This window comes from Aythya ferina (genome assembly GCF_964211825.1).
Source record: "Aythya ferina genome assembly, chromosome: 1".
In the NCBI taxonomy this organism is placed as follows: Eukaryota; Metazoa; Chordata; class Aves; order Anseriformes; family Anatidae; genus Aythya; species Aythya ferina.
In genome coordinates this window covers 119,001,786-119,022,820 of record NC_140296.1, presented here as the reverse complement: position 1 = coordinate 119,022,820, position 21,035 = coordinate 119,001,786, and the positions used below count along the sequence as shown (strand labels likewise).

Genomic DNA, 21,035 nt, shown 5'->3' with positions numbered 1-21,035 from the left:
GGATGCATTCTGGATTGTATAAAATAAACAGTATAATCAGCAGTAACATATTTGTGAGTTACAACCTTAGAAACAGCAGGTTATTTTTCACTAATGTGCTTTTCCCACAGAAGACATGAATTTCTGTGATGTTTTATTGACAATGTTTATCATTGTCCTGCATTGTTTTTAGTTCAAAATTGGACCCTCTGTTGAATGCTGTACAAAAACAGCAAAATAGGTAGCCTGTGCCTGGAACTGATTGCTTTCTAAGCTGCAATGTTGGCATTGGAACATTAAATATATAAATCTTGACCTTGAAGCTCCTGGGTGTTTTGCAATTGATCTTAGAAAAGCAAAGACTACACAAACTACCATTTTTGGTAGAACATAATGAATCACGTCATTTCAACACCAATATGGAATTAGTTGTTTGAAGTCATCACTGCATCACTTTAGATAGGAAATGCAGATATTATTATAAATTTATAAATGTAAATTTAGACAGAATATTTAGGTAGAGAGCTCTGCTTTTTGCTTCCCTTCACAGCATTATACAAACACTGTTTTTTGTTCGAAAATAGTTAGTATGGTGGCATAAATACCTTCCAATTGGAATTTTTTATTTTTTTTTTAATTGAGTACTGTTTCTTGTGTTTTTCTTCAGGGCTGGCTGGGAAGATTATAAAAGCCATCACTGACGAAGGATTTCAGATCTCAGCTTTACAGATGGTAGGTTTTCTTTCGTATATATTTCTCTGATAAACAGAGACTGGAGAAGTGCTGTGTACACTTCACAGCAATGCACAGGTGTCTGCCTGCAATACAAAACCCTTGTGCAGACTGTGTAGCACTGTTTTGGGATCAGCACTGTCCTTGTGATATTTGTATTTTATTGTTTGATTGATCAGCTGACCTGTTTCTCCTTGCTGGTTGACCTTGAGCCAAGACACTTTACCTCTCTGTGTCTCAGTTTCCTATGGTTAGAAGGGAAATAATGACGGTCTTTTCTGGAGCAACTGGGGATATCTTTACAAAATGCACTGGTTAAGATTAGGGAAATAATTGTTAATATAATTCCTCATTTTTTTAAATATATAGCTAGCATGAATTTATGGGAAGGTTTTAAAAGATACTTACAGGATTGGCACCCTCATCACTATCACAATTTAAAGGATGTTGGCAGAGATTGTTCCTGTGAGTATCCGTTTAAGTTCTGCTCTTTGTATTTTGTGGTATTCCTTAGATCTGAAATCCCCTCATGACTCAAATCCCCGCTGCAAATGAAGAACAGCCCCTTCCCTTTACTATGCAACAACCAGCTCCTCTTGTACATCTTAGTGGCATTAGTTGGCACTGCAAATTAAATACAATTTCAACTTATGCTTAGGGTAGAAAATGATACTGTATGCTCTTTTGTATGTAGCAACATTAGCTAAATGTTGATGCTAATAAACATCATATTGCAGCTGTAAAACCATTCCTTTTATCTAGTGAAACTTAAATGAGTACTCTAAGTTCTGGTTTGTTAAGAAGGGGTGTCTGTCTAATTTTGTTTTTTTTATTTAAAGCAAATGGCTAACGTTTTTGTTTTCTTAGTTCAACATGGAGCGTGCAAATGTGGAGGAATTTTATGAGATTTACAAAGGTGTTGTTGCTGAATATATGGTAAGCATAAGTTTGAGAAGAATCTATTTAAAAATAGAGGATGATTAAACAAGGAAGTGGTCACCTCTGTCCATTTTTGTGACTGTGATTGGGTTTTCTTTAGAAACTTGTCTTTGTCCAATTCTACCTTGTTCTGAAATAACCTAACTCATCTCAGAAAGTATGCTACATGTGTTGTAGGAAAGGAGACTCTTGTGTGAAAATTGTTGAGCCAAGGAATTTGTAATATACAACAGAGTAAAAAAAAAAAAAAAAAATCAGATAAATTATTTTATTGTGGTAGAGCTACGAGAATGATGAGAATGTATCACATATATATCTTTGGCCAGTTTGATATTGCAATAGTGGCTTGGATCAGAATAAGTATTTATTATTTTGTTTACAGTAGGGATGCTGTATTTGAATGCTTTCCTAATGACATTTTGAGCCATTCTTAAATTTATTGATCTGTATTCTGTGGATCTTCAGAAAATTTAAGAAGCTAAAGATATAGTGTAATCCTAGTGGACATCTAAGTATAAAGATATATACATAAGACCCTGAATATATTTATGAGACCCTGTTTGTGTGTGTGTATATATATATATATACATAAGACCCTGTATATTACTATGATTTGTTGTACTGCAACATAAAACTTCCGATGGCAGATAGAACAACAGGAATGCAGGAAGTCAACTTTTTCTGTATCACCTTCTGTCAGAGAATTGTCATTAATTTTGCAGATCATAACAAGTTTAGTTTCACTCTCATGCTATGTACTATGCAAGTTATCTCTAATTTATAAATAGTTAAATTATTAAAAGTTTTCTCTGCAGTTACAAATATTGCTCCAAACAATTACTAATATTACTGGGACAATGTGACTTTTTTTTTCCTTTATGACTGTTGAGTCCAATTTACTTCAGCAGAGTTTGTAGATTCCTCTTTGGATAGTTTATGAACTCTAAGTTAACTGTCAGATTAGGAAATGCTTATAAAGTTTCCTCTGCTTAACATCCTTTGAACTGAGAATTCAAGGAAGTTTGGACAGAGAGACTTGTAGGTAAGTAGTAGAACTCAAATGTGGTGGCATTGGACCAGTATTTCAAGACACAAAGAATCCTCTGGTGCTGCAAAAGTCTATGCTTTGAAGCAAATTGAAAATTCTCAACCATTTTCTGCATTTTTATACAAACTCCAACCCTCAAATAAGTTGCAAATTTATATAATTTGATTGGAGACTTACTCAGAAGGGAAATGACATTTAAACAGGGTAAGTCAATAAAGACGCTATGTTTCAGATGAGATTTGAAGAAAAGTAAGAATCTGGGGCTCTGTCCTGCACGCCATATGTGCTTGACGCACTCAGTTGAAATTAATGGGATATCTTCATGCACTCAGGGTATCTGTGAAACAGGAAAACGTGGGAAAGCTAATCATGATGGTAAAGGGATCCAGAGAAGGCGCATATGGGAACAGCAATAGATACTGTCAGTGCAGGCCAAATAGGAAGATGTGCAATAGGGTATTGAAGAAAGAACATGACCTCTTGTGTCTGTGACTCAGAACCGTCTGTTTTGATCTGAATTTTATTTATAACTTTCAAATAACCCAGTGCAGAAACAGAAGATACATATAATCCTGAAACCCTTTTCAGGAAATGTACTTCTATTTCTTCTGGTTACTCCTTGTAGGTGAGGTAAAGGCTTGCTGTGTGGCATATAAAGCGGTTCTCCAGGAAAAGAGAATGCTGAACAGTTGCTAAAATGAAAAACAAAACAAAAACAAAAACAGCCTTCTTAGTTTCTTCTCTAATCAATGGGTCCTACGTAGGATTACATAGGTGACAGATATTTATATAACAGAATTCAGAGAAAACATACAGAGTAATGACTTTATGGCAACTTACTGCTTCTTAACAGGAGCAAATATATTGCTCTTTGCCTGTTGTTTTTATAAAAATGTCCATTAGTGATGAGGCCATGTTTTTAAGTGAAATATTTATTCTTTTCTTTTTTTTTTTTTTTTTTTGTAAAATGTGAAACTAGTCTGCTCTCTATTCACATCACAGAAAGTATCACAGGAATATTTCTACCTACATTTCCTAGGATCAAGCTGATGATAGAGGCACTTAGCTAAAATTCTTTCCCATTGATTTCAGAGTAGTGAGATTAAACATGTGCATTCAGTGTGATATTCATTACAAAAATACCAATTCTTTGGAACCATTTTGCTCAGATTTGTTTCATTCATTTTTCTTTTCCAGGAAATGGTTACAGAGTTGTGTTCAGGCCCTTGCATAGCAATGGAGATTATACAGCCTGAACCTCCAAAAACGTTCAGAGAGTTCTGTGGTCCTTCTGATCCTGTAAGTACTCGCTTGAGTGATAAAGAATGCTAAAAAAAATAAAAAAATAAAAAATAACTGATGCACTGCCTATGTGAATTAAAATATCACAGCATGGTATGGCTGCCATGTACTTGCTGCATTTCCTCGAAGCATGTGAGCATTACCTTATGGACGTGAAATGCTAGATTCTGGATCAGTTTGCGAATCCTCTAACAGATCCTCTGATCTTACCTAAGCCAGATGATAAAATACCATGATGATTTTTTTTATGATTATTTATGTGAAAAGAAAGCCATTTAGGCAAAAATCTTGCTTAATGATTCATAAATACTCTAACAGAAGGCTTCAGAACCCTAGAACAAATAGTTATTGCTTTTGCATGCCAGCGTAAACCAAATGTTAGCCACTGCAGTCAGTGGCACTGTCCTAGGACAGAAGTGTAAAAGGAGAATCAGTTTCAGTGGTATTGGAAGGGACCAAACAAACAATGATGTAAAACTTAGTGTAGCTGTTTGCCATGCTAATGCTTCTAGCTTTTATTTTTCATTTGGTGAGGTAAGTAATTGGATGTGCATGATACTGCAAGCAATCTGGAGACAAACGTAAATGCTGTCTCAAAGGGTTTGCCATTTTTTGTTAAATAATCAAGGCCACACAGGAACCATGAAGTGAAGTATCAAGATGGAGGCAATGAAGTCACATCGGATGTTATGATTTGATGTTTTAGTTGCAGACAGGGTTTACCAGTTTCAATGGGGAAAAAAAAAATCACGTGGCTTTGTATTAGAAAGGCAGAGTAAGTTGTTTGGGATGTATTTCTCTTCAGACCTGCAGTTTTCATTACAGAAAGAATGAGTTAAAGGCATTGTCCGAGCCTGTTTTTCCTCTTCTGTTTGGTCCCATTAAGTTTTTCAAATGTTCCTCTGCTGGGTTAGCATCTTGTAAACAGAGCATGTAACATATTTTATCTCACTTAGTTTTAACTGCAGAATGATATATCAGTAGTAATGTGTCTGGTATGTTTATTTCGGATTTACTTCAAATTCCATGTTTTAAAGTTTCCAGTATTTAAAACTTTCAAAGATGCAGTTGCTTTATTTGCACCTATTATATCTTTTTCACGTTTCTTCTAGTTTAATGCCTGATATGTTAAAATTGGAATGTATACACAAATGTGACAGCTGCTTTAAGTTACTAAAGACAAGTGCACCTATACAAGGGGAATTTATTTTCACTTGCTATATCCCATGAAAAGTTCCATCATAGCCATACATGTGTGGCAGAAGGAATTGTTGACGAGTTGAGGAGCTGAGGGGTGTATAGACTGATGGTTTCTGTGGGTAGCATAGGAAAACAGCAAAGGAGGGAACTAAATTCCTGTTTCCCAGATTTCGTGCTAGTGATCTACCTATGCTGTTTGCCTTTCTCTCTTAATGTTTAACTGTGTGACCTGTGAAGTAAAAATGAGTACCCTCCTGCTTCCAGGGGAAGCAGATGTCTGTAAGTTTTGGACACTGACATCATAGCAGTTGTGCTAATGTATGTTTGGAAGACAGGCAGCTGTTACACATTTCTCTCTACTGTTTTCTATAAGAATTGCAGAGAAGGGCGACGAAGCTGGTGAGGGGCCTGGAGAACAAGTCCTACGAGGAGCGGCTGAGGGAGCTGGGCTTGTTCAGCCTGGAGAAGAGGAGGCTCAGGGGCGACCTTATCACTCTCTATAGGTACCTCAAGGGAGGCTGTAGCGAGGTGGGGGTTGGTCTGTTCTCCCACGTGCCTGGTAACAGGACGAGGGGGAATGGGCTTAAGTTGAGCCAGGGGAGTTTTAGGTTAGATGTTAGGAAGAACTTCTTCACTGAAAGGGTTGTGAGGCATTGGAACAGGCTGCCCAGGGAAGTGGTGGAGTCACCATCCCTGGAAGTCTTCAAAAGACGTTTAGATGTAGAGCTTAGGGATATGGTTTAGTGGGGACTGTTAGCGTTAGGTCAGAGGTTGGACTCGATGATCTTGAGGTCTCTTCCAACCTAGAAATTCTGTGATTCTGTGAATTCCAAGCTAATTGATTCCTTAGGCACTTAAAGTGCATATATAGTGACTACGCCTGTTTTCAAGAGGGGTCTTTGCCTGAAATTTATGTATCTCTTCGGATAGTGTATGTGGCTTGTCCTTGAGGAAGAGGTGGCTAAGATATCTCCATGGGCTTTTGTCATTCTCAACTTGTATTGTCAGAGAAGCTCCTGACTGAATTCAGTGGTCAAAATATCTGTCTCAAACAGAGGTAGCAGGAACCATAACAGCAGTTACGTTATATGGCAAAGTTATATACAGACTATTAAGATACCAGGAATTAGATGGTCTAGTGGTTAAGTAAATGTACGTATCACGCAAATAATGTGTTAGCTTCGAGAGATCTGGATCTGTCTGTAACTTTGTTGATTTAGATATGCTGGATCCTGATGCGTATACAGGCTGCTTATAAATGCAGGTGAAGACCAGTTTGTACCCGTGGTACAGAATGCATCAGGTTGGGTCACTTTGGCTGCTGTTGGGTAGTGCCCTATTTGGCAAGTAGTGCCATTGAAATCACCGTGATTGCTCTCAAAGCAGGGTCCTATTTGAAGTGAGTAAAGGTGTTGGAATTTGGCTTATATAATGAATCTCAGTCACATGTGCTGTTAATTATATCTCAGATACATTGCAAATGTAATAAGCACTTTGTGGCAAGTCAGGTATCGTAACTGGGTCAGAGTAGTCAGCCCTCTCAGTCTGTCCTTGGTTTTGCAGGGAAATAGTTGGGAAACACCTCAATAAAAGGCATCCAAATCAAAGCAAGATGTCAATAGAAATAGGTCTGGTTTTGTCCAAGCCCCTGGTATTTAAGGCTGAAAAAAGAATCAGATTTGTTCCATTTTGAGCATTATATTTTAATACACTAGCAATTTATACCAAGCGTAAAATGCTAAAAATGAAAGGGGGCTTTGTGCTATTTTCTTGAACTGGGTAATATTTTGTTAGTACCGCAGGTCAGTAAAGCTCTCTGCCAAAAATATCCTGCATTATAAAACAGCTTATAAATACTTTATTAAAACCTCTCATGGGGTAGTGGGGAAGACTGCTAACCAAAAAGCTGTTTTGAGCTGTTTTGTAGTAGTGTATGAACAGTCCATGAAATCTGGAAAGTGGGATAAAGATATTTGTCTGTAAGGAGCTGTGCTAGACATGTTCACTCTCAAAATTACTGTCCCTGACTTGACAGAAGGGATCAGTGCCCCAGATTCCACACCCATGGGTGTGTGCGTCCCTGCTGGGTAGCGGATGGACTAGGAGTAATGTTTTTCTGCAGGTCTTGCTGCTTCTTGCATTCTCATACACTGACACATTTCCGATGAGTGGTTGGCTGGATCATTGCACTTTTGGTGAACTGTCAGCATCTTTATACTTGGCTTAACCTTCTGGAGTGCAGCCAGATTTTTTCTGGTTTTGGTGGTCTCATCTGAGGCTTTTCTGTACTCTCACATCAGCTGTGCTGCTTGTTGATTTCTCCTCTGGTTGCAGGCCTTTAGCTTAGCTGTTCTTCACAGGCAGATCCCAGACAGCTTGTGTAGCTTGAGCTTGAATTCTCTTTGCACCTAGTTTTCTCTGTCCTGGAAGGCCTCTGTACCTACTCCGTACCCTACTCTGTAGGGCATAGAAATGGAGGGCTCACCACATCTACTGTAATAAACAAGTATTCATAATTTGTATTTTGTTGCAGCAACCCCATAAAGGCCGGTAGGCTATTCTGATCCCTATCTTGAAAATACTGTTTCTTTACGACATTAATATGTAATGTTTAAAAAAAAAAAAGGTCTCTGAATTCCATGCCAGACTCTAACTTTTCAAGGAGGGAAAGCTCCCAAAGCAAAGAGGTATGACGTATCAATATCCTATGAGCAGCTGAGCACTTTTATTTAGATATTTGAATTTCAAGTGGAAATGGGATTTCTGAAATGGCGTTGAGTTCCACAGATTTTCCATGGTGTCTGAATCAATCAAGCCCTTTTTCAAAATATACTATCAAATCTTGTTATGCAGATTATTAAACTATGTGTGTGTTTTTTTTTGTTGGTTGCTTTTATCTCACTCTGTTTCTGCTGGTGTGGTTATCAAGTTAAGAGAAAAAAATACACCTATGGCAAAGCGGTAACTGCTCTAGAAAGCTAGGAAGAGGAGTTGAAAAGTTAATTAAATCAGATTAATAGAGCACACAAGCCTTTTGAACTTTCACTGCACGCTATCACTGAGAAATAAAAGAGTTGCTAACTGCAACCAAAGTTAAACAGAAAAGCAGCTTCTTGAGAAATGACAGTGCTTGGAGGAGTACGGGTAAACGCAACACAGTGTGCTTTATCAAGAATGCTCATTGTTGAAATACAGTAGGAAAAAAAACAGGAAACTATTTTAAAGTGAATTGAGAATAGAGAAGAGAATGTGGAGGGCTGCTGGGAAGAGTAAAAGGGCATGGGTATCTGTTGTTTCACACGGATCAGGAAGCACAAGCTAGCACAGAAAACCTCAACCTCTGAGCAGGGGGATGGTAACCAGGGAATTCTGTCCCTGCGTAAGCTCAGTGGCACCAATCAATGTTTTAACTGGTTGGTGGTTGTGTATTTTTGGTCCCTAGAGCACTCTGAGGCCTTTTGTTAATACCTAGATCTGAAGATACAGCTTCAATTTCACATCATCTTCATTTAGTTTATGCTGAAATAGCTGCTGGTAGCATATTATCATGGAATTGTTGAGAAGATTAGTTAATATTCATAAAACACTTGTAAAATACATTAGAAATGGAAATAGTGCTTTTATTTTTTGTTCTTATTATTTTTTTTTTTGAACTTTCCTCATACACAATGAAAAGGGGGGTTATAACACGTGATTCAAGGAGTCATAAGCTACATGCTCCTGGCAGGTTACATAATTTTTAGTAATCTTAAGAGCTTTTAGTTAGGACTGGCAGTACACTAAAAGTGACTCAAGTACCTTCTGCTGTGAAATATTGTTAAAGTGATGGGACATGGTGCAATATGTCTGCATGCAGTGGGCTGAAAAAGGATTTTCATATACTTGCACTGGATCCTAACCTGCATTCTTTTTGCGTTGGGGATTTGCAATTTTAAGTGAAATAGTGCATTAATAGTCTTTTGTACTTTTGCATCAGTGACAAAAGCTGAAAGGGAGAATAGATGGTTTAAAACAAAGCAGTGAACTGAAAGAGCTGAAGTCTGCTTTAGCTCCATTCCTGACCTCACTGTGTGACCTTGGACAAAAGGTTCAATATGTTTCTGCCTCAGTTATCACATCAGTTAAATAGGATAACGGTATGAGCCAAACAGCACTGTTGCTGTAAGATTCTCATTTTGTGTAGTCCTTCTGTGAATGTCTAGCGCTGAAAAAGATCTGCATAAGAGGCCAGGAAATGTTCATGTTCAGCACAACATTTTTATATTACATCACATAAAAACTAGTTCAGAGGAAAATGTAAAGAAATACAAAGGCTGATTTTGAGATGTCAGGTATGCCTTTTCTGGTAATACCTTTGTAGCTGTTTCAGTGTGGGTTCTGATTCTCCCTGTAGCCTGGCGAATCTTGATCAGAGTGTTGACAGTGAAGCGCATAATGCGTTTCAAGAGAAGTAAGATTTATTAACCTCATCTCTGATGAAGACTTTCATATCATCAATTACCTGCTCAGATAGCCTGAGTCATGTAATAATAATAAAAATTTTCATTCAATGCCAGACCATTATCAGCTAGAGTAGCAAACAGATCAATACCAGTTAGGATACCCTGCTGTCTAGGCCTGCAGTGGGAAAGACATGATTGAATTGCTGAGATGTTATTCAGGGTCAGTCATCTGACTCTGTCCTTTCAGTTTATATTCTCCACGTCAGCTTTTGCAGGTCTAATGAAAATGTGACATAGACAGGGCTGCGGCCTGTTAGATAGGGGACGTGATGATTTTTGACTGAGAGAGAGTCTGTAGAGGGAGATTTTTCCCTCTGGTGCTTTTGCTGAGCTGACACTGCTGATTCATAAAGCCCAAAGTCTCAGTGAACTCAGGACTTGTCCTTTATTCTGTCTCACCCCTCTGTGTGTTGGGGGCTTGTTAACGCACGATCCAGAAGAAAGGAAGTGTTAAGACTGCTGTGCGCTAATGATCCATTAATGAGCTGTAATGGGACTATGACCATGAGCTGCCACCACTGCTTTAGGCTATGCCAGATGTAGTGGTGTATGGTGTGAAATTTACCTCCAAAAGTGTCGCAACTTGTCAGTCAGGCCCATATCTTTGTGGATGCCAAACCCCAGGCCTGTAGCAGTGATTTGCTTTCCCTGGTTTAAAACAGAAGGAGTCTGTACCAGAAACCAGGCTGATACATAAATGTCATGTTTGTTCTTCCTTTCAAAGCTGGATGTAGCCCTGTGAGCAGCTGAGAATTACGAATCCCCCCAAAATATTTTTCAGGCATGAAGGCAGTGTTCAGAGTAAGTTTTCCTGATGTATTCCTCTTGCTTCTGGGTGGGTATTGCAAAGGTCTGTCAGCACCCTGGCACCCTCCCACCCTGAATATTTGGTTTTATCATGCATGTGTGTGCTTTGTAGTGGCAGGGATGCACAATCTGGTTACAGTTTTGAGGAGACTGAGCTCTGCTTCTGATGTACTGACTTCTCAAAGTCACTTTTTGCAGGTGACAGGAAGTCCTCTCATAAGGAGAGGGACGTCAGGCTCATTGAAATATGCCTTTGTGAGGAGATCAGAACGAAAATCAGAAGACTAGTGGTGGAGAAGCCTTTTGCTTGCAGATACCGCTTTAAATGTGGCTTGTTACTGCCCAGGGGTTGCTGTCATATGATAGCTGTTCGGTGTCATGTGGAAATGGAGTTTGTAGGCTCATGTTGATTCTTAATGCATGCATGTTGAAAACTGCTGTTATTAGTGGTGATTGGCAATCACCATCAGGATACTGAACGCTGACAGAGCCCTGCAGACTGAGCTCTGACTTAAATTCGGTGTGACTGAGGCATGTTGGCAAGGTTATGGTTTGAACAAAACTATCTGCCACTCCTTGTCTGAGGCTCCGGAGCTACCAGACCTGACAGCGTCCACACTGTGACATTTTCTGCCTAAATAAATTCTAGATGGGAGGTCACTGCACTTAGATTCAGTGGTCACAAATTGCAATCATTTGGTAAAATAGATGATAAGAAGTATTGCATGGTCTGATATCAAGCCCACTACCATCACAGAGACATGATGCTGCTGGTTTCATTCTCTGGAGAGAAGATTCTGAGGGCTTCTGGAAGACTGCAACTAGAATACATTTGCATCTTGTTTGTGGTTGCTGCTTTATTTTTTTTCCCTCAGTTGCCAACAAAGTCCATCTAGCCTATGTAGGTTCTTTTTGCATAGTTTCCTTTGCTATCTAGCACTATGATATTTTAGTGTCCCCTGGTGACAAAGGCCCCTTCTTAACCACAATTTCTGGACATCTTCAATGAGTTACCAACATTTGTCAGTGGTTCTGCGTGTCCTCCTGGAAAGCAGCATCAACTTCAGAAGCCTCGGGGTTCCCATCTGCATTCCCATCCTTTCCTTATGTCAGGTTGTCTCTGGCTTTGAACAGGACTCCTCATGCCTGGTCCCAGGCTGGAATAAATAGCTTGCCTTATTTTAGCAAGAGGAGGGAAGCTGAACATGAGCCCAGAGACTGAAGGAAAACAGGGTTGTACCACAAGGCATTAGCAGCACTGGTTGCTGATCTTCATTGACTTGCTGCCATAGAGACCTCCTACCTAGTCCCAGAATGCATAACGTGCCAACGTATCCTGAAGCCAGGTTGATAAACTTTTCCCTTCGAAGCATCTTATTAAAGCTAGCCATTTTTATAAAGAATTAAGCCACATTTAGAGTATTTACTAAGAAAACTTTATTTCTTGGTTAAGAGCTTTGTTCCTTTCAGCTCTGCAGGTGCTTCACAGATAAATGTGCAGACATTCAGGCTCATCTGCAATCACAAAGATTTAACTGTATCTATAGGTAGGTGTGAAAGAAATCTTTAAGGATGTTTCAGGGATCATAAAGGCTCCCTTTGCACTCAGACTGAATGCATCTCAACGTAGTAGGTGGGTGTTATTAAAAATGTGATTTTTTTAGGCTTCTTTGGTGAACACAGGATTTTTATAAATGCTGTGAGTTATATAAATTTGTCTATTCAGCCTTTAGGAGGTGGATTTTTTTTGATTGTGAGGAGTTTTGATTCTAACTCTCCATCTGCAAGTCTGATTTTACAAAATTAATGTTTCCATATCCTGTTTGTGCTTTACCTTTCTGTTTAGGTTCTCATTGAGCTTTCAGTATATGCAGTGGTTTAGAGAGTGTGATGTATGTGATTTAGTATATAATATAGATGGATCACATTTTATTTATTTTTTAGATGCTTGTCTTGCCTAGCTTCTTTATGATTTGCTGTTGTTTTGTGTTGTTTTGTTTTGTTGTTGCTGTTTTGTTTTTTTAATAATGGTAGCTAATACCTTTCAAAATACCATATGTTTATTGTTTCTCGTCTTGCATATCTTAGCTGGATTAAGGAGAGAGGTTTTGTTTCTCAATACTGTAGAAAAAGAGGTAGGCTTTTAACTACCAGGTGGTCATGTGACACCAGCCTGATATAGACAAATACACGATGTACTTTTACCACTGGTAGGCTGATCAAAGGTAGCCTGCAGGGTTCTCTCAAGGGCTTGTTTCTCCCAGCTACACTGGGTTAAAAGGTGTCTTTTCCTATGGTAGGGTTTTAACACTCTATTCTAAACAGAAATATATTCTTCCCTTGGGAAAAAACAGTCTTTGCCAGTAAAACACAGAGGTGGTCATCAGAATTCCCTTCCCTTCCCTTCCCTTCCCTTCCCTTCCCTTCCCTTCCCTTCCCTTCCCTTCCCTTCCCTTCCCTTCCCTTCCCTTCCCTTCCCTTCCCTTCCCTTCCCTTCCCTTCCCTTCCCTTCCCTTCCCTTCCCTTCCCTTCCCTTCCCTTCCCTTCCCTTCCCTTCCCTTCCCTTCCCTTCCCTTCCCTTCCCTTCCCTTCCCATTTCTGAGAACAGATTCATTGAAATGCTCAGTCCATAAAAGCACGAGTTAAGAGACTTCTTGAGAACATGCTTGGATCTGGATTAGTTTCAGTCTAAGCTGTTGGTTTCTTTGTTTCCCTTTTATTCCATTTGATTCCAGCAGGCAGCAAATCACTCTTTTACATTGAACAGTAATGTTTTTGAATATAGGAAAGTTACTCCCTGAAAAGAGGCATTTAAGCAAAAACTAAAATTCCATATGACCTCAGTCCTTTCTTGGAAAAAGGGAGCAGTGTTTTCAGAAGATATGGGAAATGCTGGTGTCACTCTGTCTGGGAAAGAAAGTGATACTGCTACTGTACTAAACTCTTTTTTCCTTCTCCAGTTTCTTAGTAAAGAACAGATATACATCCTGGTCACAGTGACCTTGTGTTTTTGCAAATTCTTTGATTTGAATAGATTAAAAGCATTTGCCTGCATGCCCGATTCAGGCTTTTGTTGACTGTAGATAGGCTTGTCCTTCGCTCAGATTCTTCCTAACTAAAGGTCGGAGCACATTTTGGTAGTGCTGTTAGGTATACTTCAATTTGTGAAGTAACATGAATTGTATCTCCTGTAAAAAAAACAATGCAAGAAAATAAATATGCCAGGCTGGAACTTTGCCAGGCTGCAAGGGTTTTTTTTCCAGAGGTCTGTACAAGGCTGTTAGAAAGAGGCAGCACATGGAGGTGCTTGTTGATAATGTACAATAGAGGAAGTTATAAAAACACAGGGGAAGGGTGCACTAACTTTTCCATATAACCATGATGATGGGGTGAGCTTTTGTATCCTGAAGTTGGCTGCAGCTGTCCTAAAAGATTTCCTGTCTTTCAGTTGGCAGCTTATCAGTAGGTAATTCTTGAATGTACATGACTTTTCTTTTTTTTCTTTTTTAAGATCCTTTGGGATAAACAGATGGAGAGGATGATCAAACTTATGAAACTCTTATCCCAGAGGGCTGCTTATTCAACCACTGCTTGGTTAATAAATGGGTGGTAGTGCTAATCGTAACCAAACAGTAAAGAAGCTGCAGATCATAGTATATTTTATGTACTCTTGGCAATAAATTGGTCTTTGAGTACACAAAAGAGATTGATCTGTGGGTAACATATCGTTGCTAGAAGATCTGTCAGTTTCTCAAGTGGGTTTCCCCTAAAAGGGATCAGTTGGCTTTCTAAGTGGCATAGGTGGTTTCCTTGCCACTATACATTGCAGCAGGGTGTGTGTGGACTGAAATCCCCTAGGTGCTTTACATGCCATTATAGTAATTCAAGAAGTACATGCTATAATCAGAGCATATCTGAACTTTCTTTCTGCTTCAGCTACGTTATTGAAGGCTTAAAAGTGGGCAAAAGCAAAGCTGTGGCCTCAGACTTCCTTTCTGTAAGAGACAGAAATAATCTGGTTTTGCTTTTGTTGTGATGATACCTATTTTAGTTATTTAATTTTCATTACTGTTTTTTAAATCCTGCTCTCTGCAATTGCTGATGGCCTTGAAAATAGCTGTGATAAGAGTTTTCAGTCCTTAGCACTGGTCTTACTTTTTCTAGATGCTATTAACTAAACAAAAGTATAGTTTAGTTTAAGAACACTGGATTTAAAATGAGTAATCCAAATGCTGAGAATCCAAATAATTGAAGGTGCTGCTTGCTGGTGTGCCTGGTTTAGGCTGACACTTTCTGTTCTACTGCAGGGCCACCTGATCAGAATTTTTAGCAGCTTCTTTCGTTTACAGTATGATGGACTGCATCCGATATGCGCATGAGACTTCTGAATACTCCTGCTGAGGAGTTTTCCCTTTCTGTGCAACCTTTCTGCTGGTCCGTGATATAGAACGAGTTTGGGGTGGAAGAAGGGTGAGCAGCAGTTCTTCACATTTACAGGATAGCCATGAGGCTCTGGATAGTGGTAGACAAGGGATGTGAAAAGATGGAAGAAGAATTTGTGCAAGTTCTCCCACCAAGGTCAGATCAAGCAACCCCTCGTAGCAAGTGCAGCATCAAGGCCTTTGCTATGAAGAAACAACAGTGAATGACAGCTGTAGGTGACTCCCTGCTGAAGGGAACGGAGGTTCCTGTCTGCAGGTCAGGCCCTGTTTTTAAAGAAGTTTGCTCTCTCCCCAGGGTCTGGCTCAGGAATGCTACCAATAAGCTGACAAGCTTAGTACAGCCTTTAGATTGTTGCCCACTCCTTCTCTTTCATGTGGGTACCAGTGGTGTTGCAACAAGAGTTCTGTGGTCAATCAAAAGAGATTTCAGGGCACTGGGAAGATGGCTAGAGGACTCAAGAGCACAAGTAGTGTTTTCTTTGATCCTCCCAGTAATGTGAGTGACATTGAAAGAAACACGAGCCCAGGACATCAATGCCTGGCTCTCAGACCGGTGCCTCTGCCAGAATTTGGGGTTTTATAATTGTGGAAGAGTCTTTGAAACACAAGGTCTTCTGGGGCTTGACAGGATCCACTTGTCTTGGTAGGGGATGTGTTTCTTGGCTTGTAACCTGACAGTACTGAGTGAGACTGCTTTAAACTAGGATTGATGGAGGAAGGAGGTATCATTAGGAACACCGAAGTTAAGTCAAGGGGTGGTATGGCACCACTTGAGGGTGGCAAGGATAATGGGAGGATCTGTGCCACTCCAGGGAGCACTGAGGGTTCAGGAGCACATCTGAAATGTTTGTTTACCAATGCACACAGCATGAGGAACCAACGGCACGAACTGAAAGCTTGGGTCCTTTCCCAAAGCTCTGATATCATTGGTATTAGTGAGACCGGGTGGAATGAGTCCCATGAATTGTGCTGGAGGGCTGCTGGCTGTTCAGGATGGGTAGGCAGGGCAGGCAAGATGGAGGTGGTGCTCTGTATGTCAGGGAGAGATTGCGCTGTACAGCCCTTGCCATTAGGGATGATGATGTAGAGAACCTCTGGGTGACAGTGAAGGGGATGGATAGCAAAGCAGATGTCTACTGCTGGTCATCCAGCCAGGATAATAGCACCGAGGAGTTATTTAATAGGCAAGTGTGAGAAATCTCTGGATTGGTAACCCTAATCCTTGTGGGATGTTTCAGCTTCCCAGAAAAACTGGGAATATCATACTACTGTGACAAGAAAGTCTGGGAAATTCCTAAAGTATGTTGAAGATAATTCATTGTCACAAGTACTTAGCCAACTAGGAAGGGTGCCCTGCTAGATCTGTTGTTGGAGAATAGAGGAAGGCTCACGGGAGATGTGGCAGTAGGTGGCTGTCTTGGCCATGGTTATGATGAGTAAGTTGAGTTAAAAATGTTTGGTGTAATGAGAGAAAAGGACAGCAGAGTTGCCACCCTGGATATTAAGAGAGCAAATTTTAAACTACTCAGGGAGCTATTTAACAGTGTCCCATGGGAATCTGCTTTAATGGTTTAGGGCAGCTGTAAGAGCTGCTCACTTTTTAAGCACCACTTTTAAAAGGCCAGGAGCAGGCAGTCCCGCTGTGCCACAAGTCAAGCAAGCAGGGCAGAAGACTGGGCTGGCTAAAGATGGAACTCCTCGTGGAGCTAGGGCAGAAGGAGAAAATGTATGGCCTCTGGAAGCAAGGTCAGGCTTCACAGGGAGAGTACAGAGCTGCAGTTCACATTTGTAGGAAAAAACACAAAAAGCCAAAGCTTAACTTGAGTTGACTCTGGCCAGTGTGGTGTCAGACAACAAAAAAGGCTTTTTGAGTATGTCAACAGCAAGAGGAAGTCTAAAGAAAGCACTGGGCTGGTACTTGATGAAGATGGTCACCTAAGAAATAGGGGTGAGGGAACATCCTTTTTTTGCCTCAATTTTTAATACTAATGATAGATCTTGAGCTGCCCAGTCCTCTGAGATGGAGGATGGAGGATCCTGACTGGGGAGTGCTGGCTTTCCGTTTGTGGTCACTGAAATTGTAAGGGACCAGTTGCAACAGTTGAATATTTGTAAGTACATGGGGCCTGACAGGATTTATTCCAGAGTACTGAAGAAGTTACTGGATGTTACAGCTGGATCCCTCTCAACAATTTCCCAAAGGTCTTGGAAGTCTGGGGAAGTCCCTGCTGACTGGAAACTAACCAGGGTACAAGAAGGGCATGAGAGAAGACCCAGGGAACTACTGATCTGTTAGTTTAACCTCAGTGCCTGGAAAAGTTACAGAGAAGGTTGTCCTGGGTGCTACTGAAAGGCATTTAAAGAACAACGCTGTTATCAGGCATAGTCAACATGGGTTCATGAAGGGAAAGTCCTGCCTTAGTAACTTGATCTCCTCCTATGACAAGGTCACCTGCTTAGCAGATGGAGGGAATGCAGTGGTTGTGATGTAATCATGCTGGATTTTAGTAAGGTTTTTGGTACCATCCCTCTCAGCATCCTTCTGGACAAACTGTCCAACTGTGAGATGAACAGGTGCGTGCTGTGCTAGGTGATGAACTGGCTCAACAGCAGGGCTGAAAGAGTGGCAGTGAATGGCTGGTGAACAGTCACTGGTCTTGTTCCCCAGGGCTCAGTTCTAGGCCTGCTTCAGTTCAAGGTTTTTATCAACGATCTGGATGCAGGAGCGGAGTGCATCCTTAGCAGCTCCGATGATGATAATGAACTCGGAAGAGCTGTTGATTCTCTGGAGGGATGAGAGGCCGTGCAGAGGGATCTGGACAGATTGGAGCACTGGGCGATCAGCAGCAGCAGTGTGAAGTTCCGCCAAGGAAGATAGTGAGTTCTGCTCCTGGGACAGAGTAATGCCAGACACGGGTACAGAGAATATAAAAAGGACGTTAAGGTGCTTGAGTGAATGCAGAGAAGGGGAACAAAGATGGTGAAGGGGCTGGACGCATATCCTGTGAGGAGAGGCTGAGCACACCTGGGTTGTCCAGCCTGGAGCAAAGGAGGCCGAGAGGTGACCCCAGGGCTCTGTGCAACTCCCTGAGGAGGGGAAGTGCAGGGGAGGTGCCGGCCTCTGCCCCTGGTCACCAATGTCAGGGTTCATGGGAATGGCACAAAGCTGCCAACTGGTGAGACTGGATGGTAGGAAAAATGTCTTTATCACGAGGGTTGTCAAACGCTGGAACAGGCTTCAGAGGGAGGTGGTTGATGCCCTGTGGTTGTCAGTGTTCAAGAGGCATTTGGATCATGCCCTCAATAACATGCTTTAACTTTTGGTTAGCCCTGAAGTGGTCAGGCAGTTGGACTAGGTCTTTGTAGGCCCTTTCCAACTAAACTATTCTGTGTTCCCATGGCAGCTCTCCAGTTCCCCTCAGTGACCCCGCATGGCCTGGGTTTTGCAGGCTGTGACTTATCATCAGAGCACTATGCTGGAATTAAAGCAGCGATAAATCAGGGAGAGAGAATAGTTGAGTAACTGGCCTGGGATTTGGAAGATCTGAGCTAAGATCTAGACATTGAGCTTATGATGCATGTGAAATGCATATTTCTTTGTGTTCCTGGGAAATCAATGTCTCCCTTTCTTGCTTTCCCATGCTGAAAAATGAGCTCCATTTTACTCCTATTTTATTTTCTTCCTTGTGTCTGTTCGTACGGTAAGGTTTTCAGGCCAGAAGCCATCTCTTCGTAACGCTGACTAGTACAACTGGTCCTGAACACAGGAGGGGCTTTTAAGAAACAGTTACAACACAAATACTGACCGATTCCTTCCCTCACAACAGAGCTGCTAACTGTGTGGGAGGAGATGGCAGCATTACTGCCTCCAAGGAAAAGCTTGCTGTTGGACAGGAGAGGCTTCAGGGCACGGAGCTGAAGGGAAAGCATTCTCTCATGGTAGAATTTTAGAAGCCATTTTCTCCGATTTGCAAAGTGTGAAGTTCAGCTACCCGTACAGCCTTTACAAATGTACAATTCTGCCTCTAAGATTTCTGAGGAAAAGATAATTTATAATTATCTTGTTCTTAGAGGGGAGAACTCAGCCAAAATATCTGCAGACTAAAAATAATGTCTTGCAACTTCATAGTGGCTTTCACTGGAGACTCTCCATATATTTTGCTAACAGGAATTAATGAAATCCCAAAATATCCCCTGCAGCTTAGTATTTTTTTTAATCCTTATTTTACACGTGAATTAATAAATGGATAAAATTCTGGATGCATTGAATGCAGTGGAAAAGCATCAGTAGGACCAATATTTCACCCTTAAAGCTTAAAGTAAAGCAACTCATAATCAAATTCAGTTATACTATATTTTCTGACGTCCTATAGGGTTAGTTGTTTTAGGTTGTTGTTAAATGCTTGCTTTTTCCATCCTGTCAAGTAAAGTAAATATCTGTTATTCCACCCAGGTAATACACTAAGATAGCTAGATATTTTGTCTTTACCCTTATTTTGTGACCAACTCATATTTGGTGTGTCAGTTATCCTCAAAACTTCACCATCAAATATAGTTTACACTTAACTCTGAAATGTGCCCGCTTACTCTTATCTAAATTCAGCCCATTGACTGTGTCAGATATGCACACGAATGCAACAGTAAATAAATTTCGTAGCAGGGCGGTTATCATTAGAATTGCTCAGGCATCCACGGGAAGTGCCAAGACCTTTAAAAAAGCTATCTCAGGCTGGCAAATGTGCCACGGTTGCTGCCCACAGAAAAGTCTGTGGAGAGCTGGTGCAGCACCTTTGGGCCGCCAGTGAGAAGGCTTGGTAGGGAACGTGTGGGAGTGAAGCGGAGAGGATGAAAGTGCCTCAGGGGATGGAGGGTGAGAAGCAGACAGTATAACAACTTCTACAGACTTGTGAGCTTCAGGAAAGCCTGCCAACACTGGAGCATCCGTTAGCCAAAATTCCAGAAGATACAGGGCTTCAGACTGGTAGTTCAGGGGTAGGCTGACTTTAAAGTAAACAGAAGAGCAGATAATTTATTTTATTTTTTTTTTCTCAAGCTAGAGCGGGCTTTTGTAACACAATAAACTATGGTTTGATTACTTGCTGCTACTGTTGCAAAACTATTTGATTTCAGAAGGAGATGAGTCTCTGACGCACTTTCTACAGCTTTGCAATTGAAAATTTGGTTGCTGTTGCCTGGATCAGATGATTTAATTTGCTGAACAAACCTTTGCAGCCACAGTATTTCAAGTACGTAACTGTAGGCACACAGGCTTGGCTCCGTTAAAGCTAAAAGAAACTTGTCAGAACAGCCAGTGATTGAGGGCATAAATATTTTATCATCAATCAGGAGAAGATAACCTGAATATCTAGGTCAAATGTGCAGTGCTCAGAGGATACAAGATCATGCTAAATTTTATAGAGAAATTTAGTATAATCCGTGTAACCTTCCCAGATTCTTGGGGATCTGTATATCAGTTCGTTTTGTGATAACAATTAAAAGGTGAGGGCTGTGTGTGTGTTTGGAGGGGATTGTTTTGGTGTGACTTTTTTTGTATGATTTACAGAACGTACAAAAGCCTTTCTGATAACATTGGCTCCCTTGGAAGTGTGCATAAGGCCTTCGATATTCAGTCCATATATGTACATGACGTTGCTGCAGCCGATGTGGACACAGAGAAAAGAAAATGTGTCACTCTGTCAACAGGAGACTTCTGTTCTGGATTGCTTTGTAAAATGAAAGCTGAAGGAAACCTATTGCATTCTCGTGAACATTGACCTGGTTTTGTATTTAGAATCTTTCTGAAACACTTGTCAACAGAAGGGCCCCAGCTTTCAGGGCAGAACGGTTTCTTACCCAGTTAAAGACTGTACAGCAATGACAGATCCATCTTACGTAGGTTTTTCTCTCAGTGGTAGAGACAGAAGGCTTAGGACTGCATTTGGTGAATTAAATAGGCCTCAGATGTCATGTTCTTCTGCTGCAGTCGATGTTGAGTGTAAGGTGGCTCATTGCATGAAACAGGAACATAAACCAGGTCAGCACCGAGGTAGTTGCAGGGGAAGCATCCATATAAAACTTCGTTGC

The 21,035-nt window shown here is 40.8% G+C and overlaps 1 protein-coding gene across 4 annotated transcripts in view; it reads left to right on the top strand.

Moving 5' to 3' along the window:
* NME7 (NME/NM23 family member 7) overlaps nt 1–21,035 on the top strand; it is a 93,143-nt gene that overhangs the window by 49,872 nt on the left and 22,236 nt on the right. For all 4 annotated transcript variants that reach the window (XM_084523151.1, XM_084523152.1, XM_084523153.1 and 1 more), the window contains 3 exons: nt 647–711; nt 1,579–1,647; nt 3,896–3,997. In XM_084523151.1, coding sequence (XP_084379277.1) covers nt 647–711; nt 1,579–1,647; nt 3,896–3,997 — 236 coding nt within the window. The remainder of the gene's footprint in view (nt 1–646; nt 712–1,578; nt 1,648–3,895; nt 3,998–21,035) is intronic.